Here is a 21,398-nt window from a genome sequence, read left to right as displayed (position 1 = left end):
TTGTAGGCAAAATGATATCAAATTTGTCTTAGATGTCGCATCACCTGTAAACCATATTTATAAATCGCCTTAACAAGTTTACGTTGTACAACTAATGTATCAAAGTTGTTAAAGGTAGAAATGAGCAAGTGGAATAACAAATCAAAACTGGTCTTCAAAAACACATCAAAGCTGCTAAAGGTAGAAATGAGCAAGTGGAATAACAAATCAAAACTGGTCTTCAAACATTGGCTTGACTCGAAACACATAATTCTCTACGAATAATTAACACGTCAAACATGACTACAGCATTATATTGTTTAGGCATTAGAATGAACACATTGAATAACCCATTTCTTTTTTCGACAACCCCCCCCCCCCCCTCTTAAATCCATCTATTGCCCACCATGTGGGCCTAGAACCCACACCACTTTGCTAGGAATAAACACCTGATGCCACTAGGCCAAGACGCCATCGACAACTCATTTCCCTTTTAGCTACTTTCTTTTACTTTGACTCGTTGAAAATAAAATGTAACCTGTAATTTACCACTGATTATCATCACTAATACAAAATGGGTAGAGCCAACAAGTCATTTACCACAAATTGTTGTACCACATCAAAAGTATATTATATAGATGTTATAGCAACTGTATTTGATACTTTCACATAAGCTACATATATAATCAGATTATATTTGATCAAAAAGATATTGTTTGAATCTATTGTTGAAGCAAAGAACGATATGATCAATCATCTTGCCAATGCTCCTGGAGTCAAAATGTACGCGGTCTTGCATCTAATTGTAAAAACCTTCTTCGGCCCAAATGTCAACTAAAAGATCCACGACATCCTGCAAAAAACAACCGCCAATTAGCCGACACATGCTTGTTAGAAGAAGCACGTATAGAACAAAAATAATTTACAGTTAATGGAATCGGCTCTGGGAATGGTTCACCAGTTGAGAGCAAATCTTCAAAACTTGTGGTCCAACTGTAACATAGAGTATAACAAACTGTCAACGGATTAAACTAAACAACTCGTTTATGCAAATATCTTAGTTTTATCGTGCGCCCATTTCTCTTCTTCTCGTATGAAAAAAGCGGGACCTACCAACCTAGATAATTTGAAAACTACGCCTTGAAATTGAAAGTCAAATAAAAAAGTCAAACCTCAGAATTGGCTGTCTAAACTTGGTGTGTGATTTTTGAGATCGGTCACCAACCCAAGCTCTTCTCATCTCATGCCAAGCCATCTCCGCTATGTGTTACGTAAAAAAAAAATTAGTAATAGGAACTTAAAATCAAATAGGCATATTTAGAGAATTTAGAAATAACTGTTTTATAACCAAAATTTCTTAAAAAAATAAAATAAATGACAAAAGGATATGCCGATATGGTAAGAGGAAACAAGAAAAGACACAAATTGATTTTTCATGTCAAATTTAGGAATATTAGATTTACACTTCATACGGATTATATTACCAAATTATTACCAAAAAAAAATTACAAGTTTAATGTAGTCGTCTTCGCGTGTATTTTGAAAAAATAAACCCTATGAGTTCTTCGATGAAGAAGTGGAATTAAGAAGCAAATTTACAAATGGTAAAAGCAGAATGTTCTCTTACAAAATAGATGATTAAAATAATATAAAATGAAGATTCTACCCAGTGAAGTGGTTAAAAGACAAACCATGGTTAACAAAGAGAGGATTTGAATCATCTCTTTTCGTAGACTTCTTTTCGTCGTTGACTGTTTTAGAACCCTTTGAACTCTGGTTATTGTTAATGAGAGATTTGCTTTTATCAATATCCATCTTTGATGGTTAAAAGAAACCGTAAGCACCCAACGCGGACAACAGCTATCTGCATCAATGACAGAGAAAGAAAGCATCGTGAGAATTTATAAAAGTTATACGTGACAACCATAATTACTTGTAGCGATTGTGCCTTCAATGATCTTATCATACAATTTGTTTGTTACTTGACCTTCTTGCAGCTCAACGCCTCATTAACATTTTCTACTTGTAGGTTTTTTTATGCAAATGGTCTAGACCCGAACCAACATATCTTATTGTCAACTCAAAAATTACTCCATTTCCTCAAAGTATGAACACAATTTCCTAATTTTTTGCAAATTTCTTTGAATCATGTAAGCTATAACTGAGTTTTTCAAAGGGTAAAACCAAATAACAACGACCGTTAAAGCTATTTCGAAAAAAAAAATTGGGTTTTTTCAGTTTTGCAGCAGAAGTCAAATCAAATACCAAATAGTAAACCCACTAGCTCAACCAGTCCATATGCATGTACATTGTTCATTGATCTAACCAATTCAAACTATGCAAGAATGGCAAACGGGATTCAAAACGCAGTTCAACATGTTTGTTTTTTTTGAACGGCTAATTTCTTTTTAATTTCTGTCATCTGTGGGACTTGAACCCAAGACCCCCCCCCCCTCTCCCAAGGTGTTTAAAGGTTTTGCCTTTGCCAATGGCCCACCACAGATGCCATTTAACGCAAACTAAACCGGCAAAACATCAAGCTATAGAAACTAATGACTGTTGTCCTATGTTATTGTATAACCTAAATTCCACTGAAAAATAACACAAAATAAAACCAAAAAGAAACCATGTTCACCTAAGTGATCAACCTCCAGTCTATAAAATACCGTAAAGCCCACAATTTCCGGAAAATCCTAAAAAATACTTGCATAAAATAAATTAAAGTAAAATGCAACAACTCAAATAAACCGTGCCAAAATACCGTGCGCTTTGCCCCCAATGGTTGCCTATCCAAGAACTCACGGTTTTGTTTTCACCCAACGAATTACTCGCCCAAGGTGAAACGGACCCCTTAGAAGGGTTTCGTTCTCCTCCTCAACCGATGTGGGACTTACAACAACCATTATCAAATACTACTACCACCATCACACACAAATAGTCAAAGCTTGAATCTTAAAGGTCAAACTGTATCTTTCAACTTCAAATTCAACAAAGAAAGAACAAACCCTTTTTATATAATAACATTAACGACATGTAGCATAAAAACATTATGAACACATAAAACTAAACAAGCATTGGTCAACATGAGTTAGAGTATCTAAAATCCTATCAGAAGCAGCCATTCTTGTTAGATGAAAAGTGGTTACCAGTAGATCTTTAAGTGGTAATGTTAACTAGGGTACAAAAACATAAACTTGTGGGTTCAATTAGCAAGTGCAGTGCGGGCATTTGAATACAAAAAAGATTGAATCTTTTACCTCTTTTTCAAGCTTTAATGGCGGAAACCGGAGATTTGTTCGACAAGAGAAAGATTTGGAAGGGATTGTTTGTAGTGTTGACGATCTCCACTAATCATATAGGGGTGCGATTGTATAGTATTTATATTCATAGTGGATAATATAGTTTCTTGGACCTTTCTTTGAGTTTTAAGATGAAGGGTTTTTTTTATTTTTAATTTATTTATTTTTAATAACATTTTAATCATCATAATAACTTGCGTTTTATGTTTTTTTTCACCATTGCGATAAAAAATTTGTTGAAAACAGATATTGTGCCATTATCGTATGAAACCAAACTGAGATAGACTGAACAGACACCGTATCGATACCGTACGAACAACAATGGTATTGGTACATGTATTCATTTTTGATAATTTTTCATTTATAACTTTGGTTTGTGATGATAAATGGATTTATCGTGACAATCTGAACAACGTGGATGTTGGTGTTGATGTTCGTTTTTGTTGTTTTTCGGTCAATGAAATCACGTGTTCATATATATACCAAGTGCATGTACCGTATGCAGGGGCGTAGCTTAGTTGATACCCGCGGGTGCACAACCCCCCCCCCCCCCCCCCCCGCAATGTTTCGGTTATAAGTGTAAAATTCTGATTTTTAATCGAAAAATTTTAAAATTATAAAGGATCTCCCCCAATTATTTAGCCTAAATATTTATATAATATATAACTTGGGTCACATGACTTTCCGCCCCCCAGAACTTGGTCAAGCTCCGCCACTGATCGTATGAGTGTTGTAACGAACCGAACTAATACCTGTTGAATGTCTACGGTAACATACCGCCGCAACGCACGGACAAATACCCTAGTTCTATACAAATTGTTATGTTTTTATTTGTGTTGCTATTAATTTAGGTGTATGGTTTGATACCCAACAAAACTAGACCATTCTAACTCGATAATCTTGAATATTTGTCTTATAATCGATCATCCGTATGTTTTTCCAACGAATTATTGGGAGTTAAGTCTCATTCGTCTACGCCGAACATGCGACATGCATACTGCTTTATCGAACCAAAGTTCTATACCCTAGTTCTATACAAATTGTTATGTTTTTATTTGTGTTGCTATTAATTTAGGTGTATGGTTTGATACCCAACAAAACTAGACCATTCTAACTCGATAATCTTGAATATTTGTCTTATAATCGATCATCCGTATGTTTTTCCAACGAATTATTGGGAGTTAAGTCTCATTCGTCTACGCCGAACATGCGACATGCATACTGCTTTATCGAACCAAAGGGACACAACATTGTTGGATAAATAATATTCTTTTAGACCATTGGTGTAGTTTGAGTTTTAAAATAAAGTGTTTTTTTGTAAATTGTTGTGTGACTTCTTTTATGATTAATTTCATATATACGCTTATAAACAACGAAAATATCATATATATCCAACCAAGAATAGAAATATCATATGTACCTAATTTTAATGAACCGACAATTTTACCACTTTCCTTCAAAATTGCAAACCCTTATAGTTTAATTGTGACAGCTGGATCAATCAAGGTTGGTAAACCTGACTTTTTTATAATCATCTGGTATTAACTCGGTATGTTATCAGTAATGGGATTCGAACCTCATTCGGCTATTTTACAAGGCAACACCTTAAATACATTGCGACTTTCTTTAAGCATATCACTTTTATAACATACTAGTTTTTTTGTCGTCACGCGTTGCGACGAAACCGAGTAAATGATAATGTAAAACAAACGTGATTTGAAAATAAAACATGTTGCTTAGAAAGCCAAACCATTAGAACTGTTTATTTATCATCGTATTGTTTTATGATACCAAATAAATACTATATTATAAGTACAATTTCGTTTTTAACAAAACTTATAACGGAATGTCCAGGAAAAAATCAAGCATAACTACGTAGTTAAGTTTTTAGGAAAAGTTATAAACGTAAATTATTAAAGAAGTATCAAATTAATCGATAATATATGTTCTAAAAAAAAAGAAAAAGAAATCATTAAAAATGGTATAGGAAATATATGGTTTTAAAAAAGGAAAAAAATTAAAAATATGTTATTAAAAATAAAAAAATAACAAAAAGCTATGCATTATTATAAAATTAAAATTACTATTCATCGTCCATCACTAACAATATATATAATATATAATAATAATGGTAGAACAAACATCATTTGAAAATAAATAAATAAGAAATTATATAGGCAAACCCAGGTCCCAAACTGATATCTTCTTGTTATAATGTAAACGACTTCATGTTAGGGTATAAGCCTTATGTCTTTATTTTAACTTTTTCAACATTATACTGAGCTATTATTAATTAGCAGACTCAAGTTAATGCAAAAAAATAGTGCTTTTAGATTTTTAGGGTTTTGAATTTATGCCATAAAATAGAATTCTAATCACTTTGATTCTGGCTTAAAACATGTTTGATCTTATTGAGTTTAAACATGATTTTACATATAGCTTTGAGGATTTTTTTCTTTTTTTTTTTTTTGTTATTAATCTTGCTTTGCCTAATGTTTTTTTTTTTAATGGCAACGCTTACTCTTATTTTATTACACCAATTCTCTCCTTTAAAAAGCATAAGTCTCTATCAAATGAGCTAGCCCCACATTGACGTCTAATGGTATTCTGTGATTAATCTTGTTTTTTAGTAATAGATGCTTTGATGCAAACTTGGGAATCGTGCTCAAATCTTCGACTTAAAATTGTTTCTATATAAAAAATATCGAATGAAAGTTGTTTCTATATAAAAAATATTGAATTAAAGTTGTTTCTATATCAACTTCAAATTGAGTTCAGGTTCATCTCAATAAGTTCTCAATCACAAATCGTCGAGAGCAATAATTTGAGTGATCCTATAAAATTCATTTCAAATACCAAACCCATATATTTTCCTTGTGATTTTTTAGTCAAATCGAAAAATATTAATGTAGAAGTGCATATCATACAACCGCCATAATTTGACATAGATTAACTAAAATTTGTACATATTTAACTTTTAATTATCATTTAAATATTTGATTCCAGATATGTAATTAAATATTACGAAACATAAAAGTACATGTTATCTCATGTCAAGTTAGGTTAATGAGTTTAAAATAATGTGTTGCGAGTTGATGAATAGAAAGATGATTTATATGATTATTTTGTTTTGTAATTTATATATTAAGTTTTCTTGTTCTTTAATAATCTTACTATTGTAGTGTTAAGATCACGTGTTATAGTTAGTAGTCGCGAAAAGGGAGATGTCACCTAAGATTCATATTAAAAAAACACTACGTTCCTCCTACGTGGTGTGAATGTGAAAGGGAAAATATGGTTAGAACTATATGGGCATGAAGGAGAAGACGTGAAGCATGATATTTTTCATTTTTTATGAGTAAAATGACAAAATGGTTCCTTTAAATGAAGGGTATGATCGTCATATTTTGTTGTAATATATTTTAATTAAACGAGGAAAACGATAAAAATGGAAGAAGTTAACAGAAAATTCTTACCCAGTTTGCCAATTGGATGAAAATGACAACAAAAATGAAACATCAGAGACCCAAATACAAAAACTTTTATTTTTAAACTGAAGTAACAAAAGTAACCTAAACTCAATAACCATTTTGATATTTTACTCTTTTTTTATTTTTAACAATTAGCTAATGAAATCACACAACTCATATTTCACTAACTATAACACTCTAAACTAAAAGTAAAACTGATCATACCTACTTGGGATGATCATTTGGTATCGGGTACCGGTATCAAACCATACCGGATATATTCGGTATCGGTACCCACTTTCTCTGTTTTCGGTACCGGTAACAGTACGGTACCAGTATTTACGGGTAAAACACTGGTAAATACCGATACTGTACCAGTAACCACTTTTTCCTTTTTTCAGTACTGGTACCGATTCGGCACCGACGGATACCGTGCACATCCCTAATACAAACATCCGTGTGACATCAATTTCACATTATTCGCTAACACTCTGTTCCCGAGTCTCATTTAACAGGGGGGGGAGGGAAAAAAGACGAAAATATGAAAAATCATGTTCTCGAGTTTCATTTAACAGAGGGAGGGGAGGGAAAAAGGGGGGAAAAGGAAGAAACTTTATCCATATATTCATCCTTTCAAATTGAAGAAATTAGAAGAGAAAATCCTATAAATTACTAAATTACCCTCCAATCTAATTAAAATATTTTATGTTTGAAGGGTATAATGATAAAATTGTTATTTTCTATTTTTTCCTCCTCACTCGGTAATTGGCAAGGAGCATATGCTCAATTGCTCAGCTCGAACTTCAAACGATCTGGAATCCTCGAGTATCTTCTTAAACCATCTATCTATCATTTTCAACAAATTCCCAATGAAATCCCACAACATAATCCCTTCATAATCATTCGTGTATGTATACTTTCATCTACATATAACCCATTTAATCACTCTGTTTGTTATATTATACTTATATTTACATATGTGTTTGGATATTGGACCCTTCAAATGATATTGAATGATGAGTTCTAGCATTGTTTCGACTTATTGTCTATGTTTTAATTTCAGATTTGGACATACTAGAATTCAAGGATATTATTATGATGGTTAAACACTCTAGTTGCTTGTGATTGTGTAAACTATTGTAATTAGGGTTTTAGATATGGCTTCTGGATTAATAAGGAAAAGATATACCCTTAATTCCCTAAAGCAAAATACTTACTTTCTCCAAGGATTTATACATCCTGAGCTTAGGGGATCACCACATACTCCTCCAACTGTAGATATAACTAATAATGAGTTTAGAGGTTTTTCGGTGAGAGAGTATATCGCGCAGAACGCGTGCAGGATACACTATACTAGTTTCTGGAACGTTCAGACGCCGTTTCGGGGCGCAGAATCGGCGAGATATTCATCCGTAGTTCCAAACTTGGACGAACGGCAACCACAGCAGCCACAAAAGCAAGTAAAGGAGGCTTCCCCTGCAGACTGTGATGATGCGGTTGAAGATTTGAGTGTGGTAAAAGCGAAAGCAAAATCTAAGCAGGTTCAAGAATCCGGAAAAGACGTTAAATTTATCGTGAATAAAGTAAAGGGTATGCTTTTATGGATCGGCCAAGCGATAAAAGCCATTGCGTCAATGAGCAGGTTCAAGATTGTCTGTTTGTCTTTCTTTCGTTTTTTCGTCATTTAACGTCAGCTATTCGGTTAACTCGGTTTACAAACGCAGGAAGGATTGGGTGGTAAAGTTGCATCACTGGAAGGATGAGTTGAAGACGACGCTTCAACACTACTGGTTGGGTATGCGACTTCTTTGGGCCGATGTCAGGATTAGCTCGAGATTGCTGTTGAAGCTTAGTAGTGGAAGAAGTCTTACTAGAAGGGAAAGACAACAACTTACTCGAACTACTGCGGATATATTCAGGCTAGTTCCTTTTGCGGTTTTTATTATTGTGCCGTTTATGGAATTCTTGTTACCGGTGTTCCTGAAATTGTTTCCGAATATGCTGCCTTCGACGTTCCAGGACAAGATGAAAGAACAGGTAATGATTAACTGTAGGGGTGTTTGTTTGGATTTTTCACGGTCATGATCTCAAGTCATTTATATATAGGAGTCTAAGGGCTTCAAACGAACCAAACGAACACGAACAAGGCCTAGTTCATGTTCGTTTGTTAAGTAAATAATGGTGTTCACGAACTGTTCATGAACACTTACCGAACGAGATTTTATGTTCGTGTTCGTTCATTAAGGAAATGAACGTGTTCATGTTCGTTTGTTAATTTTAGGTAGTGAACACAAACAGACGTTCATGAACACAAACGAACAAAATCGAATACAAACAAACGTTAATGACCAGAAACTAACATATATTAAAAGGTATGTATTATGCAATACACTAATTTTTATTAAATATTTATTAGTGGGAAATTTGAAGTATTTAAATAAAAATATAAAAATTAAAAAGTAAAAACCCTAATGAACTATCGAATACAAACAAACATAAAAGAACACACACATAAACGAACATGTTACCGAACGTTCACGAACAGAAATGTAAACAAACGGAATTATTAGTTTGTGTTCGTTCATTTACTAAACGAACGATCGCAAACGAACTTCCCACCGAACGGTTCACAAACTGTTTGCTGAATGTTCGGTTCGTTTGCAGCCCTAGGAGTCTTGTGTTAAAAACTTATTCTACTATTTCTTCTGACATAACTTGGTTTATTAGGAGGCGTTGAAAAAACGACTGAATGCAAGGATGGAGTACGCAAAATTTCTCCAAGAAACGGTGCAAGAAATGGCTAAAGAAGTTCAAAACTCGCGAAGCGGGGACATAAAGAGAACAGCAAAAGATCTTGATGAATTTATGAACAAGGTAATCTTGGTCTTAGTTATCATTCATACACTTTCAGAGAAAGTAGTAACATTGATATACGTTATGTGACAAATATTCAGGTTAGGCGTGGTTCACGTGTTTCCAATGATGAAATTCTGGGATTTGCAAAGTTGTTCAATGATGAGCTCACCTTAGATAACATCAGTAGGTTGGTTGTCGCCAGTATTTATTTTTTCTTTGTTGGATGCATTTTATATTTTTCTCTCATAAGCGTCTACTTCTATTTTTACCGCAGATCTCGGTTGGTGAATATGTGCAAATATATGGGCATCAGCCCGTTTGGAACAGACACATATTTACGTTATATGCTTCGCAAGAGGCTGCAAGAGTAAGTTACCATAATACCATAATCCATATTTTTACAGCTCTGTAGGATCATAAAAGTTGAAAAAAGGTATTATTTGAAATTTGAAGAAGAAATAATTAATTAGTAAATGTCATATTTCTTTTTATACATGTTGTAGAATAAAAGATGATGACAAGATGATCCAAGCGGAGGGTGTGGAGTCACTTTCTGAAGAGGAGCTTCGTCAAGCGTGTCGGGATCGTGGCTTACTTGGATTGCGCTCAGTTGATGAAATGCGGCAACAGGTTATTTCACAATAACAAATAAACTTAAATATTTGGATTATCATAACAAAACTTAAAGAGTTGATACTAACTATTGCAGATTCGTGATTGGTTGGACTTGTCCCTTAACCATTCAGTACCATCTTCATTATTGATTCTTTCTAGGTAAAATACTAATTCTGTTTTTTTTTTTCAAGAGTAAAATGCCATTTTCGTCCCTAAGGTTTGGCCAGTTTTGCGACTTTCGTCCAAAGGTTTGTTTTTCCGTATCTGGGGTTCCAAAAGGTTTGAAATCTTGCCATTTTAATCCGGCTCGTTAACTCCATCCATTTTTCTCTGTTAAGTCGGGGGGTATTTTCGTCTTTTTGTCAACTTAAAAGGGCAATTCGGTTTTTTCAGGGGTATTCGATCTTTTTACGTAAGGTGAAAAGGACCGAATTGTCCTTTAAGTTAACAAAAAAGACAGAATTACCCCTGATTTAACGGAGAAAAATGGATGGATTTAACGAGCTGGATAAAAATGGCAAGATTTTAAACCTTTTGGATACAGATGCGGAAAAAACAAACCTTTGAACGAAAGTCGTAAAAGTGGCCAAACCTCAGGGACGAAAATGGCATTTTACTCTTTTTTCAATTTTATTTTCTGGGTCATCTATAGTATCGCTCTTTGTTTGGATTTCGTGTTGTAGAGCATTTAGTGTGTCGGGTAAGATCAAGCCGGAGGAAGCTGTTCAAGCTACGCTATCTTCATTGCCGGATGAGGTGGTTGATACCGTTGGAGTTACAGCCTTGCCATCTGAAGATCCGGTTGCGGAAAAGAGGCGGAAGTTGGAGTTCTTAGAAATGCAAGAAGAATTAATCAAGGTTTTTATGTCTATTAGATACCATTAACATTGTATAAGAACAAAATTACCATTTCGTTATCGTGAATAACGGAATATCGTCAATTGCAGGAAGAGGAGAAAGAAGAAGCAGAGCAAGTCAGGATGAAGGACTCTGTTGAGAAACAAAAGGACGTCGCGTTAGAGGAAATGGTCACTCCTACCACCGAAGAAGCGAAAGAACATTCTAGAAAATCGAATAAACAAGAGCAGCTTAGCGAGCTTAGTCGCGCTTTGGCGGTTTTAGCATCAGCATCTGTATGGAATGTTGCTTAAATTTTTATATGACTGCTTTTAGCTAGGGGTGTTCAAAAAGCTTGCAGCTCGTGGCTCGCTCGAAAAAAGCTCGGATGTAAACGAACCATGGCTCGGCTTGGCTCGATTTGTAAACAAGCCAAGCTCAAGCCAGGCCTGGCTCAGCTCGTGTGCTCGCGAGCCAGCTCGAATTATTTATTTAATTTAGAATACTTTTAATTTTAAATGTTTTAAAATAAAAAATATGTAGGAGGGAGTTGAAGTGTTAACATTCTAAGTTTAATTGATCAATAACATATAAAAATGTGGGAAAATAAACAAAAATTACACATATAACACTTTCGATATGCCTTTCGATCTTTAAAATATGTGTAATTTTTATTTTTTTCCTGTTTTTTATGTTAAAAATATTTGTAAAAGTATTAAAAAAATAACGAGCTGGCTCGAACATTTTACGAGCCGAGCTCGAGCTCGACTTTTCAGCTCTATATTTATAAACGAGCCGAGCCAAGCTGGCTTGTTTAAGTTCGAGCTCAACGTGGCTCGGTTCGATTACAACCCTATTTTTAGCTGCTTAAATTTGACTTGATTATAATTAGCTTCGTTTTAGTCTGTCAGCAGGGAACGTGAAGAGTTCTTGAGACTCGTCAATAAGGAGGTATATAAAATTATAAGTTATAACCACATTCCAAAATTCTAATCATCTAAACTTGTGTAACAAGTTACAAGTATACATTTTGTTTAAAATATGATTGTAGATAGAGTTGTACAATAGCATGGTGGAAAAAGAGGGTACCGACGGTGAAGAAGAATCGAAGAAAGCATATAGAGCTGCGAGAACAAATACAGACCACGCTGCCGAGATGGCAATTGGTCATAAACTATCTTCATCTCTTATAGAAAAGGTACGGTCCCCCTTTAGTTTTCAACTTTCATATATTTTCTACAGGCGATTCTTCAGTCTTTATTGACTCGTTAATTACTCTGTGCCCGTGGTATTCGTTTTTAAGGTTGACGCTATGATCCAAAAGCTAGAGAAGGAAATCGATGACGTGGATGCTAAAATCGGGGATCGATGGCGGCTGCTCGATAGGTATGTTTTGTATGATCTGTTCGGGCTATTTGAATAATTGAATGCAAATAATGCGGTTATTTATGCACAGGGACTATGATGGGAAGGTAACACCTGAAGAGGTTGCGTCTGCGGCTATGTACTTAAAAGACACGTTGGGCAAGGAGGGGCTTCAAGAACTTATCAACAATCTTTCTAAAGATAGAGGTTTGCAACATATTTGAATAATATACGCGCTTTTGTTTTGTAATAAAATGGAGTTTTGTTTTAATGATAATGTATGTGTCTTAGATGGGAAAATTAATGTGGAAGACATCATTAAATTAGGCAGTCAGAAGGATGAAAGTGAAGAAGGAAGAATATAGATGAGGTGATGTTGGAAACTTGCCTGCAGTGTAAAAGGGTCTTTCGACTATATATACAACACCAACACATTCTGGTATTCATTTTATGATTTGATACATCAAAGTTCTATATAAAGATGGTCACAAATATGAAACAATAAATTGCTTTTTTTTTTTTGATAATTTGTATAATATATAATATACATGTTGGAGAGACTCATGGTTTGATTCTGGAAAAACCTGGAGCGGCATACACTTTTATTTATCGTTTGCAAGCAAGCGGATATTTTCCTTACAATCGTCGTGTCAAATCTTTAATAGTTAGTTGAATTCAAGCAAGCAATGTGATTATCCATTTTTGTTTTCCCTCCATCCTTAGGGTTGTTTCATACGGACAGAACTTTATTATAAAACAAACCCATTACGTTTTGAGATGTTCTTAAGAGATGTTCAACAAGTTAATAAGATCGGTAGGTGGCAGCTGCAGTTATCGACAGTTTGTCAGGACAGAAGTGGATCAGCCTGAGTGTAGCATACAAATTCGGGAAAGTAAGCAAACAGTTTCAGCAGAACATGTTTTTAAATGTTTTTGGGTTGACTTACATTCAAGGAAAGTTTTTTTGGATGCTTTATGATTTTTTTGAAGTTGGAATAACGTGTTTTAGATTCCATGCTAACTGTGTGGGTCTCTTATTGGGAGAGTTAACGTCCATTGTTGGTGGTTCAAATCTATCTCGGGTATGGTCACTACATCCAATCGTTGTATCTCCAATCTCCTCCTTGGTTGGTGGCACATTGATTCCAAGAAAGATAAACAAGACAAGAGGATTTCTCCTCTAGTTGCGAAGGATACTGCTTACTACTGATTCGAGTGAAATGGCTTGTGGTAAGCGGGGTAAGGCCGCTGCTAATGAATGGTGGGTGCGTGGAGAATGCTATGGATTCAAGCTCCATTTCTAAAGGTGCAAACGAGACGAGCCCAGCAGAGCCCGATCTCGACCAGGCTCGAGCTCGAGCTAGATTAACTTATGAGATCTCGGGCTTGAGCTCGGCTCGATTCGATCTTTGTTTTCAAAGCTCAAGCTCGACTCGTTGGTATTTTCTCAATCTCGAGCTCGGCTCGTGAGCTCAATAAGTGAAGCTTGGGCTCGGGCCCATTTACTATATAAGCCTATTTTTAGGTTTGAGGTCGGCTTGTAAACAAGTTTAAATAAGCTCGGCTCGACTCGGCTCGTTTACACCAAGGCTCGATGAGCCTAACGAGCTTCACATGCGACGCTCGGGCTCGGGCTCGATAAACAAACGAGCTTTATTTTAGGCTCAAGCTCGGCTCGGGCTCGATAAGGCTCGGCTCGTTTCGAGCCTTTTCTCGAGTAGCCCGCGAGCTGCTCGACTCGTTTGCACCCCTATCCATTTCCCTCTCGGTACTTAGATTTTCCTCTAAAACGTCTCCCATTCCTCTTTCCTTTGTTCCGCCGACTATATTGATTGGATACCGCTGGGCTTGCCTACGCATAAAGTCCAAGGATTCTCCCATAAAGCTATTGAATTGCCCTTGGTTGTCCTACCTTAGATCTTATTCCCACTTTGTTCTATTGCTCTTTGTAGATGGGGCGCTAGACCTCACCTACAACCCTTTCTACTGCCAGGGACTTCTACGAGATGAAAACAAGCGGAATCGTCGTATGCTCCACTTTTGTTGTCCTGGTTTATATCCTGAAGTACTCCTATAGCCGATCTCCCACCCAATCTACTTTAACAACCTAAAGGCGTCCCATTTGGAGAATGACCCCTTATGGCACAACTTAGTTATTCTTGCAATTCAGATAAGATTCGGACCGCCACTTTTCTAAAAACATGGTTCTTGCCCCTCTCTCCTCCTTCTTTGAGCTCGTTCATTCGTTGAGTCGTTGTTTATGCCGGTGGGTGAGATTTCTACTCATTACAGTCACCTTCCGGGCTTTTTCGCACCTCGATAGTACTAGGACCCTTGTGCCCCGGCCCTTGATCAGATAATGGCATATTGGGAGAGTTAAAGGTCCATTGTTGGTGACTTGGTGGTAGGGGCGGGCCTATAGTGTTACAAGGGGTAACCTCCATTGCCCCTTGACGCTCCGATGATAGTGTAATTTTGAAAAATTTTGAGGTTTTTCGATTTCTTACCTTTTTTTTAAAACGTTACCCTTATGCGGATTTTCTAGATCTGCCACTGGTGGTGGCAGAGTTAAAGTTCACTTTGGGTGGTAGAAGTGTAGGCCTCACGTTAACAAAAACTTGCAGAACCATACCCAAGATTATTCAGAAGTAAAAGTTAGAAATAAGATCACGAGATGTGATAAATAAGCTTGGTGTTTGATGTATTTTTTTCTCTTGGTACAAGTGTTAGGTGTGTTTTTTCCAAGTTTCATGTTTTCCATTTAAAATAACTTTTAGTACTATGAATAACTAGTTTAATATCCATTTTAAAAATAGACACGTGCTTTATTCGTTAATGATTAACATCTAAAAAAAGATAACATTTTAAAATTTATTTTCTATATATTTTATACTTTAGACAGAAGATCTCACAAAATAATATTTCTATACCGATAATATTCTTTTGAAACCCCTTGTCATGTATAAGAATATAATGGGAGGTACAACAGATATAACAAAACTCATTTTAAAATCTCACTAGTAGATGAAGCAATTCTGTGTATTACTTTATAACCTCAACACTAGGACGAATTCTACTAGTTGTATTATAAAAAAAACAGTAAATTTAAAATTGCAACTATTTTAATTTTAATATAATACTAGCAATAAGCCCGCGCGCGTTGCGGCGCGACCACGTCGCAAATATCGAATGGATTAGTCCAAACATTATGTGATGTGTTAACCATACGAAAACGTGTGTGTTCGACGTATTCGATTGAACTCAGTATAACCTGTATAAGCATTGCGATTGGATCAAAATATATAGTAAATCGAATTAATACCATATAATAATAATGTATTATATACATAGGGTGGAGATACAATAGGAAGTTTATTTGGCTAGGAAGGATAGGAAGTGATCTTGACCATTCATTAAGTTAATCAAGGGCTAAGATTAAATCAGGGAAATTGAAAAGAATAAAAGAGGCGCGTGAGTTTGTTCAAGGGCATTCTAGTCAATCCAAGCCAATAGTTTCTCTCTCCTCCAATTCCCCCCCATTTTTTAAACGTTAATAACTCTTTCATACGACATTATTTTTTTATAAAAATTGCACCAAAAAAACGAGCGTTTTTTTTTCTTTAAAACGAGTATACTATTGCTATATTTAAAAAAAAAAAAATTAAAACCCAGTTGCGTAAAACGCAATAGAAAAACCACCAGTTACGTAAAACGCAATGAAAAAAAAACCTAAAAAATGACATTTTTCTAAAACGCAATGCACCAAAAACACAAAGAAATGACTTATTTGTAAAACGCAATGGCCAGAAAACACACAGAAATGTCTTATTTGTAAAACGCAATGGCCAGAAAACACATAAAAATGTGTTCTACCTAAAACGCAATGCACCAAAAACACAAAGAAATGACTTATTTGTAAAACGCAATGGCCAGAAAACACACAGAAATGTCTTATTTGTAAAACGCAATGGCCAGAAAACACATAAAAATGTGTTCTACCTAAAACGCAATGCACCAAAAACACAAAGAAATGACTTATTTGTAAAACGCAATGGCCAGAAAACACACAGAAATGTCTTATTTGTAAAACGCAATGGCCAGAAAACACATAAAAATGTGTTTTACCTAAAACGCAATGCACCAAAAACACAAAGAAATGTCTTATATGTAAAACGCAATGGCCAGAAAACACTTAAAAATGACTCATTCTAAAACGCAATGGACTGAAAACACCTAAAAAATGTGTCACTGTGAACTGTCTGAATTGTCTACGAATTACTGTCTTCGAAATGAGCCAATTTATGGAAAATTAATTTTTCTGATGCGTTTTTAGTACAGCTCAACCCCAGCCAGGGGCTCTGCCCCTTGGACCCCGCCAGGGGCTGCCGCCCCTGGGACCCCGCTACCGGGGGCTGCCGCCCCCGGACCCCCGCAAAGATTGTAAAACGCAATGACTAAATCAAAAACCCAGATCATGAAAATGAAATTAAAGAATTTCTTACATGGATCGAAGCCGATTTCTTCATCAATTGACAAATTTTGAATGATAGAAACACTTATCAACGCTCGAATCGAACGAATCGAGTGATTATCTCCAAAATCACCGGAAAAAACGAGATTTTTTTATGAAATTAAACTGGGTTTTCTTCAAAAAAAGCTAAAGAACACGTTGATCGGGTTCTGAATCATTGATTGGTGATGAAAATCGCACTATAATGTAGTGATTATTGAGATAGAAAGTGAAGAAATAGTTGAAGATGGTGGGTTTTGAAAATGGTGGGTTTTTGAATTTACTGGGTTTTGAAAAAGGAAGAAGAAGTAGTTGGATTGACTAAAATACCCTTTCTCTTTATTTTAAAATTTGCCACATGTCATAATCCTATGGCTTCCTATCCTTCCTAGCGAAAATTAACTTCCTATTTGATCTTTTCCCTATATACATATTATATGGGATATATTAGAGGTTTAAAAAAGGAAAAAAAAATACAATTTGACTCTAACCATTTCTGAACAAAATTTACGAAAACATACATAAAAATAAGCATGAAAACTTATTATATTTGGCTGTAGACCAACTCAAATTAATACAGATACATACATAAAAATATGCACGTAAAAATGGTTTTAAACGAAAACGTATTATATTTGACCTGACTTGTCTAAAAAAAAAATTACGTCAAAACGTAGACACACTCAAATTTATATTGATACGTACTTAAAAATATACACGTAAGTTAAAAACGCCAAATGCCAAAGTAGAGGGATAGTAGAAACATAGAAGGGACTAAAATAGACAACTTAAAAAATGAAAGGTCCAACCAAAGCCGGTGGAAACCCCACCGACTTTGAAAATAATGTTTTGTGAAACTTAAGTTGTTAGCACGAACCAAACAAAAATCAAACATGAGTCGACAATGAAAAGAAAAGTTGGAGAGGCATGAAAATTGAAATAATTGTAGCAAAGGTATATCAACGTGGAAAAGCAAGAGGATAAATATGAAAAGTCGTAAAAAATGAAAGGTCCAACGAAATCAAAGCAAGTGGAAACCCACCAGACTTTGGGTTTTAAGATATATAGAAATATGTGAAAATTAATTTTAATTTAGCAATACATAATTACCGAGAAAAAAACATTCAATTATTTAATCCCAAAATACTACAAAAACAAAAACCCTGATCCCATAACACACAAACTCTTTATCAAACCCTCAAACCACCCCTCTTTCTCTCATCGCCGCCGCCACCGCCACCGCCACCCAAAAACACCACCAGTCCACCACCGTAGAACCAACGATGAGGCTACTAACCCACAACATGCTCGCATCAAACATCAAGGGAGTAACCAACGGCTTCCCACTCCGAATCGAGCCAGAAAAGATCATCGAAAAGCCAGTCGATTTCAACCCCGATTTCCTCAAAAACATGTTCTCAAAGATCGACTGGAAAGCCCTAGCGGACGCTTCCAAGATCATGGGGTACGCTGAACTACCCGACGAGGTACCCGAGCAGACAGTGGTTGAATCCGATGAGTTTTTGAGGAAGTTTCATCACGCGCTTCTTGAGGTTCATCTTGAAGAGGGTGCACTTGTTTGCCCGGAGACCGGTCGCCGGTTTCCGGTTAATAAGGGGATACCGAATATGTTGCTTCATGAAGATGAGGTGTGAGGTTTTGGTTAATGTAATATGTGGTTGGATGTTTTTTTAAGGTTTTTGGGATTAGGGTTTTATGTTGGGGATTTTGTTAATGTGTTTGGAATTATGAATGAATATCAAGAGGCACTCTTGTTTCAATTTGGATTTTAGAAATTGCAACCTTTGGTATTGTAGTAATGGACAATCAATTTGGATATGGATTAGTTAAAACCTGCAAGCTATTATGTGTGGTTATGTGAATGTGTGAATGAATCGAAAATGAACGAGGTTTGTTCATGTTTGTTTGTTTGATTGAGAACACAAATGTTCAAATATGCCAGCTTTTTTGTAAGTTTGTGTTCATTTGTTATGTAAAAGAATGTGTTCGTGTTTGTTTATTTTGTTTATCAAATAAACAAACGATTCACTGAATATTCGGTTTGTTTATAAGTCTCACTCAATATTCGGTTTGTTTATAAATTTGATTATTTTAGTAACAACGTAATAGGGGAAACCATGGCCTTGAAATGTTAAAGGTATGTAAGCTGTGTGTTCAAATAGGTCATTTGAAACTCGTTTAAAAAAAAACGTTCGAGGAGCCTGTATAATTTTCGAACAAATTTTAAAGCAATATCTATATATCTATATAATACATCTCGTGTGGACATAATAATTTCTACCATAATTTTAAGATGGCATGTGAAAAGTCAGTTAAAATCCCCAACTTTTTGCCATTTTTTTCCATTCTTGCCCCCTCTCCCCTAACACCGACCTCACACAGATTAGAGAAAACTCTTCATTGTACCATCACCCTCAATGCGACCTTAAATCACCGGCGACGCTTCAAATGGCAAATGGTTCGATTCCATTTTTTATGTTCAATGGGTATAAATGGTAGCAAAGACGGTGGCGGTGGGAGAACCTCGTCATCCACCTAATTGCATCTTTCGTCTACTAAACATCACAACTGCAATCTTGAAGGAGGCAGAGCCACCGTTACCGTCACAGGTTAGTTATCCAGACATATGTCCTGGTGTTATTTATGTATAATTTGTTTCATTATTAGGACTAGAGATTGTCAATATGAGGTGTTTATTGTTAACTTTCAGCCGGTATCATAATAGCTTCTAACCCTGAATTAAGTTTCAAATTAGTGCTTATAAAATTTCAGATGTGTAATTGTACTGGTTAATTTGTTGTTGTATGTGTATGAATTTTGTATGTATGGTCTTAAATTTGTTTTATAGGTGAGGTCTTAGTTGAATACAAATTGTCAGTTTGAGCTGTTATTTTATAAATAAATGTTATAATTACAAAACTTGTTGGTTTGTCTATGTGAAATGTAGTTATAAACCAGGTTGTCTTTGTTGGTATACATGTAACTGGAAAGTAATGCTTTCTCTTGAAAATTGTATATGGAAAATGTGGTAATATTGAGATAGCTAGGGCCTTGTTTGATCAGATAATGTTGAGATAGCTAGAGCCTTGTTTGATCATATAAAAATACAGATTAGACGGGTCAGGTTCGTGTTGCCCCGCATTTATATGTGTGTGGGTTAGGGTTGAAATCTATGATGTATATTGTCGCTTCTTCAGCAGGCGCTACATTGAGGTACTTAACCATATCTTTATATTAACTAGATTTGTTTGACCCATTTACATTTATTGTTGATTCTTGGTCATGGCGGTCTTATAGATCGCTCTGAGGTAAATGGCTTGGTTATGTTACAAGTTTTCTTTTTTTATTATTATTACTTTTTTACTCATTTTAGATCTATGATTTGTTACTCTTTGTAACTTCAAACCTCAAAAAAACCAAAAGAAGCCTACTGCATCAATATCCTCTATTTCAGTTACATATGACTTATTATTATGTGTAAGTTTGTGAATTCTCAACTACTACTACTACTACTACAGGTGGTTAGAAAAATTTGCAGATGTGTTGAACAAATTGAGTTTGGGTGGCTTCAACTAAGATGGGTCAGTCCAAGGGCGGGTAAGTATTTTGATCCCGTCATTCCGAAACCCTCTAAACGCAAATAATTATGTGTCGGTCCATCTTCCGCTTGTGGTGCTCTGTTGTTGGGGTTATTTTCTCCCGGATTGTTTTTTGGTTGTCTCCGATTACATGGCAATTTTAGTTTAATGTTATTTGATTTTTGGGAGCTGTTTTTATTCAGCGTTCCGCTGAGTTTTTGGTTGCTTGCCCAGTTCGGTCTTTTTTCGTTGGTTTTATCTGGTGTCTTCCCAGTTGTTTTTACCGATATGGGATGGTGGGGTGATTAATTTTTGGGGCCTGAAACTGTTTACCTTTGTTCCAGCCAATAATCTCGCCAATAGCCGGTTCACAGCTTCTTGTTTTGATTGGTTTAATCGGATGAGGGTGCTTTGGGCTTGTGGGTATTTTGCTTGGTTTAATGCGGATGAGGTGCTTTTAATTTGGCTGAGGTTTTTTTGGTCCAGGCCAAACGTGATTCAGAAGACCAGTGGGGTTTTAAAAGCCCAAGTATTATTTTCTGCTATGTTTTTTTTTTTTTTTTTTTTTTTTTTTGTCGCTGGAAGGGAGCCAATTTTTCATTTGAAGTGTAGTTAGGCCGGTGACCATTGTTGGGCCCTGTTTCCGTCTTGTCTATTGTTAAATTGGGCCAGTTTGAAGGCCCTTTAGGCCGGTGTGGTTGAAGGAAGCTGAAGGCCCTTTAGGGGTTGTGGGTTTCTATTTTTTAGTTTTTTGTTGTTTGTGTTTGTTGGTAGGTTCGGATATTTTTCAAACTAGGCAAGTTGTATTAAATTAGCTTAGTTAGTTTTATATCCGTCTCTCGTCTTTTAGGAGTTTCGGGGGGTATGT

At 35.6% G+C, this 21,398-nt stretch overlaps 3 protein-coding genes across 3 annotated transcripts; 2 read left to right on the top strand and 1 right to left on the bottom strand.

Moving 5' to 3' along the window:
* Positions 1-513: 513 nt before the first annotated feature.
* On the bottom strand, positions 514-3,375 carry LOC110868282. Its single transcript, XM_022117411.2, has 5 exons — positions 3,237-3,375; positions 1,671-1,843; positions 1,152-1,239; positions 906-972; positions 514-832 (listed from the first exon to the last, which is right to left on the bottom strand). Exons 2-5 carry the CDS (start codon positions 1,792-1,794, stop codon positions 779-781), a joined length of 333 nt encoding a protein of 110 aa, XP_021973103.1. The 5' UTR covers positions 1,795-1,843; positions 3,237-3,375; the 3' UTR covers positions 514-778.
* A 4,121-nt stretch (positions 3,376-7,496) lies between these two features.
* LOC110868281 (mitochondrial proton/calcium exchanger protein) lies at positions 7,497-12,985 on the top strand. The gene is made up of 15 exons (XM_022117409.2): positions 7,497-7,655; positions 7,812-8,390; positions 8,473-8,785; positions 9,476-9,622; positions 9,703-9,791; positions 9,879-9,971; positions 10,108-10,234; positions 10,314-10,378; positions 10,903-11,077; positions 11,167-11,352; positions 11,960-12,007; positions 12,108-12,254; positions 12,360-12,442; positions 12,513-12,628; positions 12,713-12,985. The coding sequence occupies exons 2-15, from the start codon at positions 7,906-7,908 to the stop codon at positions 12,784-12,786; spliced, it is 2,148 nt and encodes a 715-aa protein (XP_021973101.1). The 5' UTR covers positions 7,497-7,655; positions 7,812-7,905; the 3' UTR covers positions 12,787-12,985.
* Positions 12,986-18,088: 5,103 nt separating this feature from the next.
* Positions 18,089-18,806, top strand: LOC110868280 (multifunctional methyltransferase subunit TRM112 homolog A). Its single transcript, XM_022117408.2, has one exon. It carries the CDS (start codon positions 18,215-18,217, stop codon positions 18,584-18,586), a length of 372 nt encoding a protein of 123 aa, XP_021973100.1. The 5' UTR covers positions 18,089-18,214; the 3' UTR covers positions 18,587-18,806.
* The last annotated feature ends 2,592 nt before the right edge of the window (positions 18,807-21,398 follow it).

Source organism: Helianthus annuus, chromosome 7 (genome assembly GCF_002127325.2).
Source record: "Helianthus annuus cultivar XRQ/B chromosome 7, HanXRQr2.0-SUNRISE, whole genome shotgun sequence".
Classification (NCBI taxonomy): Eukaryota; Viridiplantae; Streptophyta; class Magnoliopsida; order Asterales; family Asteraceae; genus Helianthus; species Helianthus annuus.
This window is presented reverse-complemented; position numbering and strand designations above follow the sequence as displayed.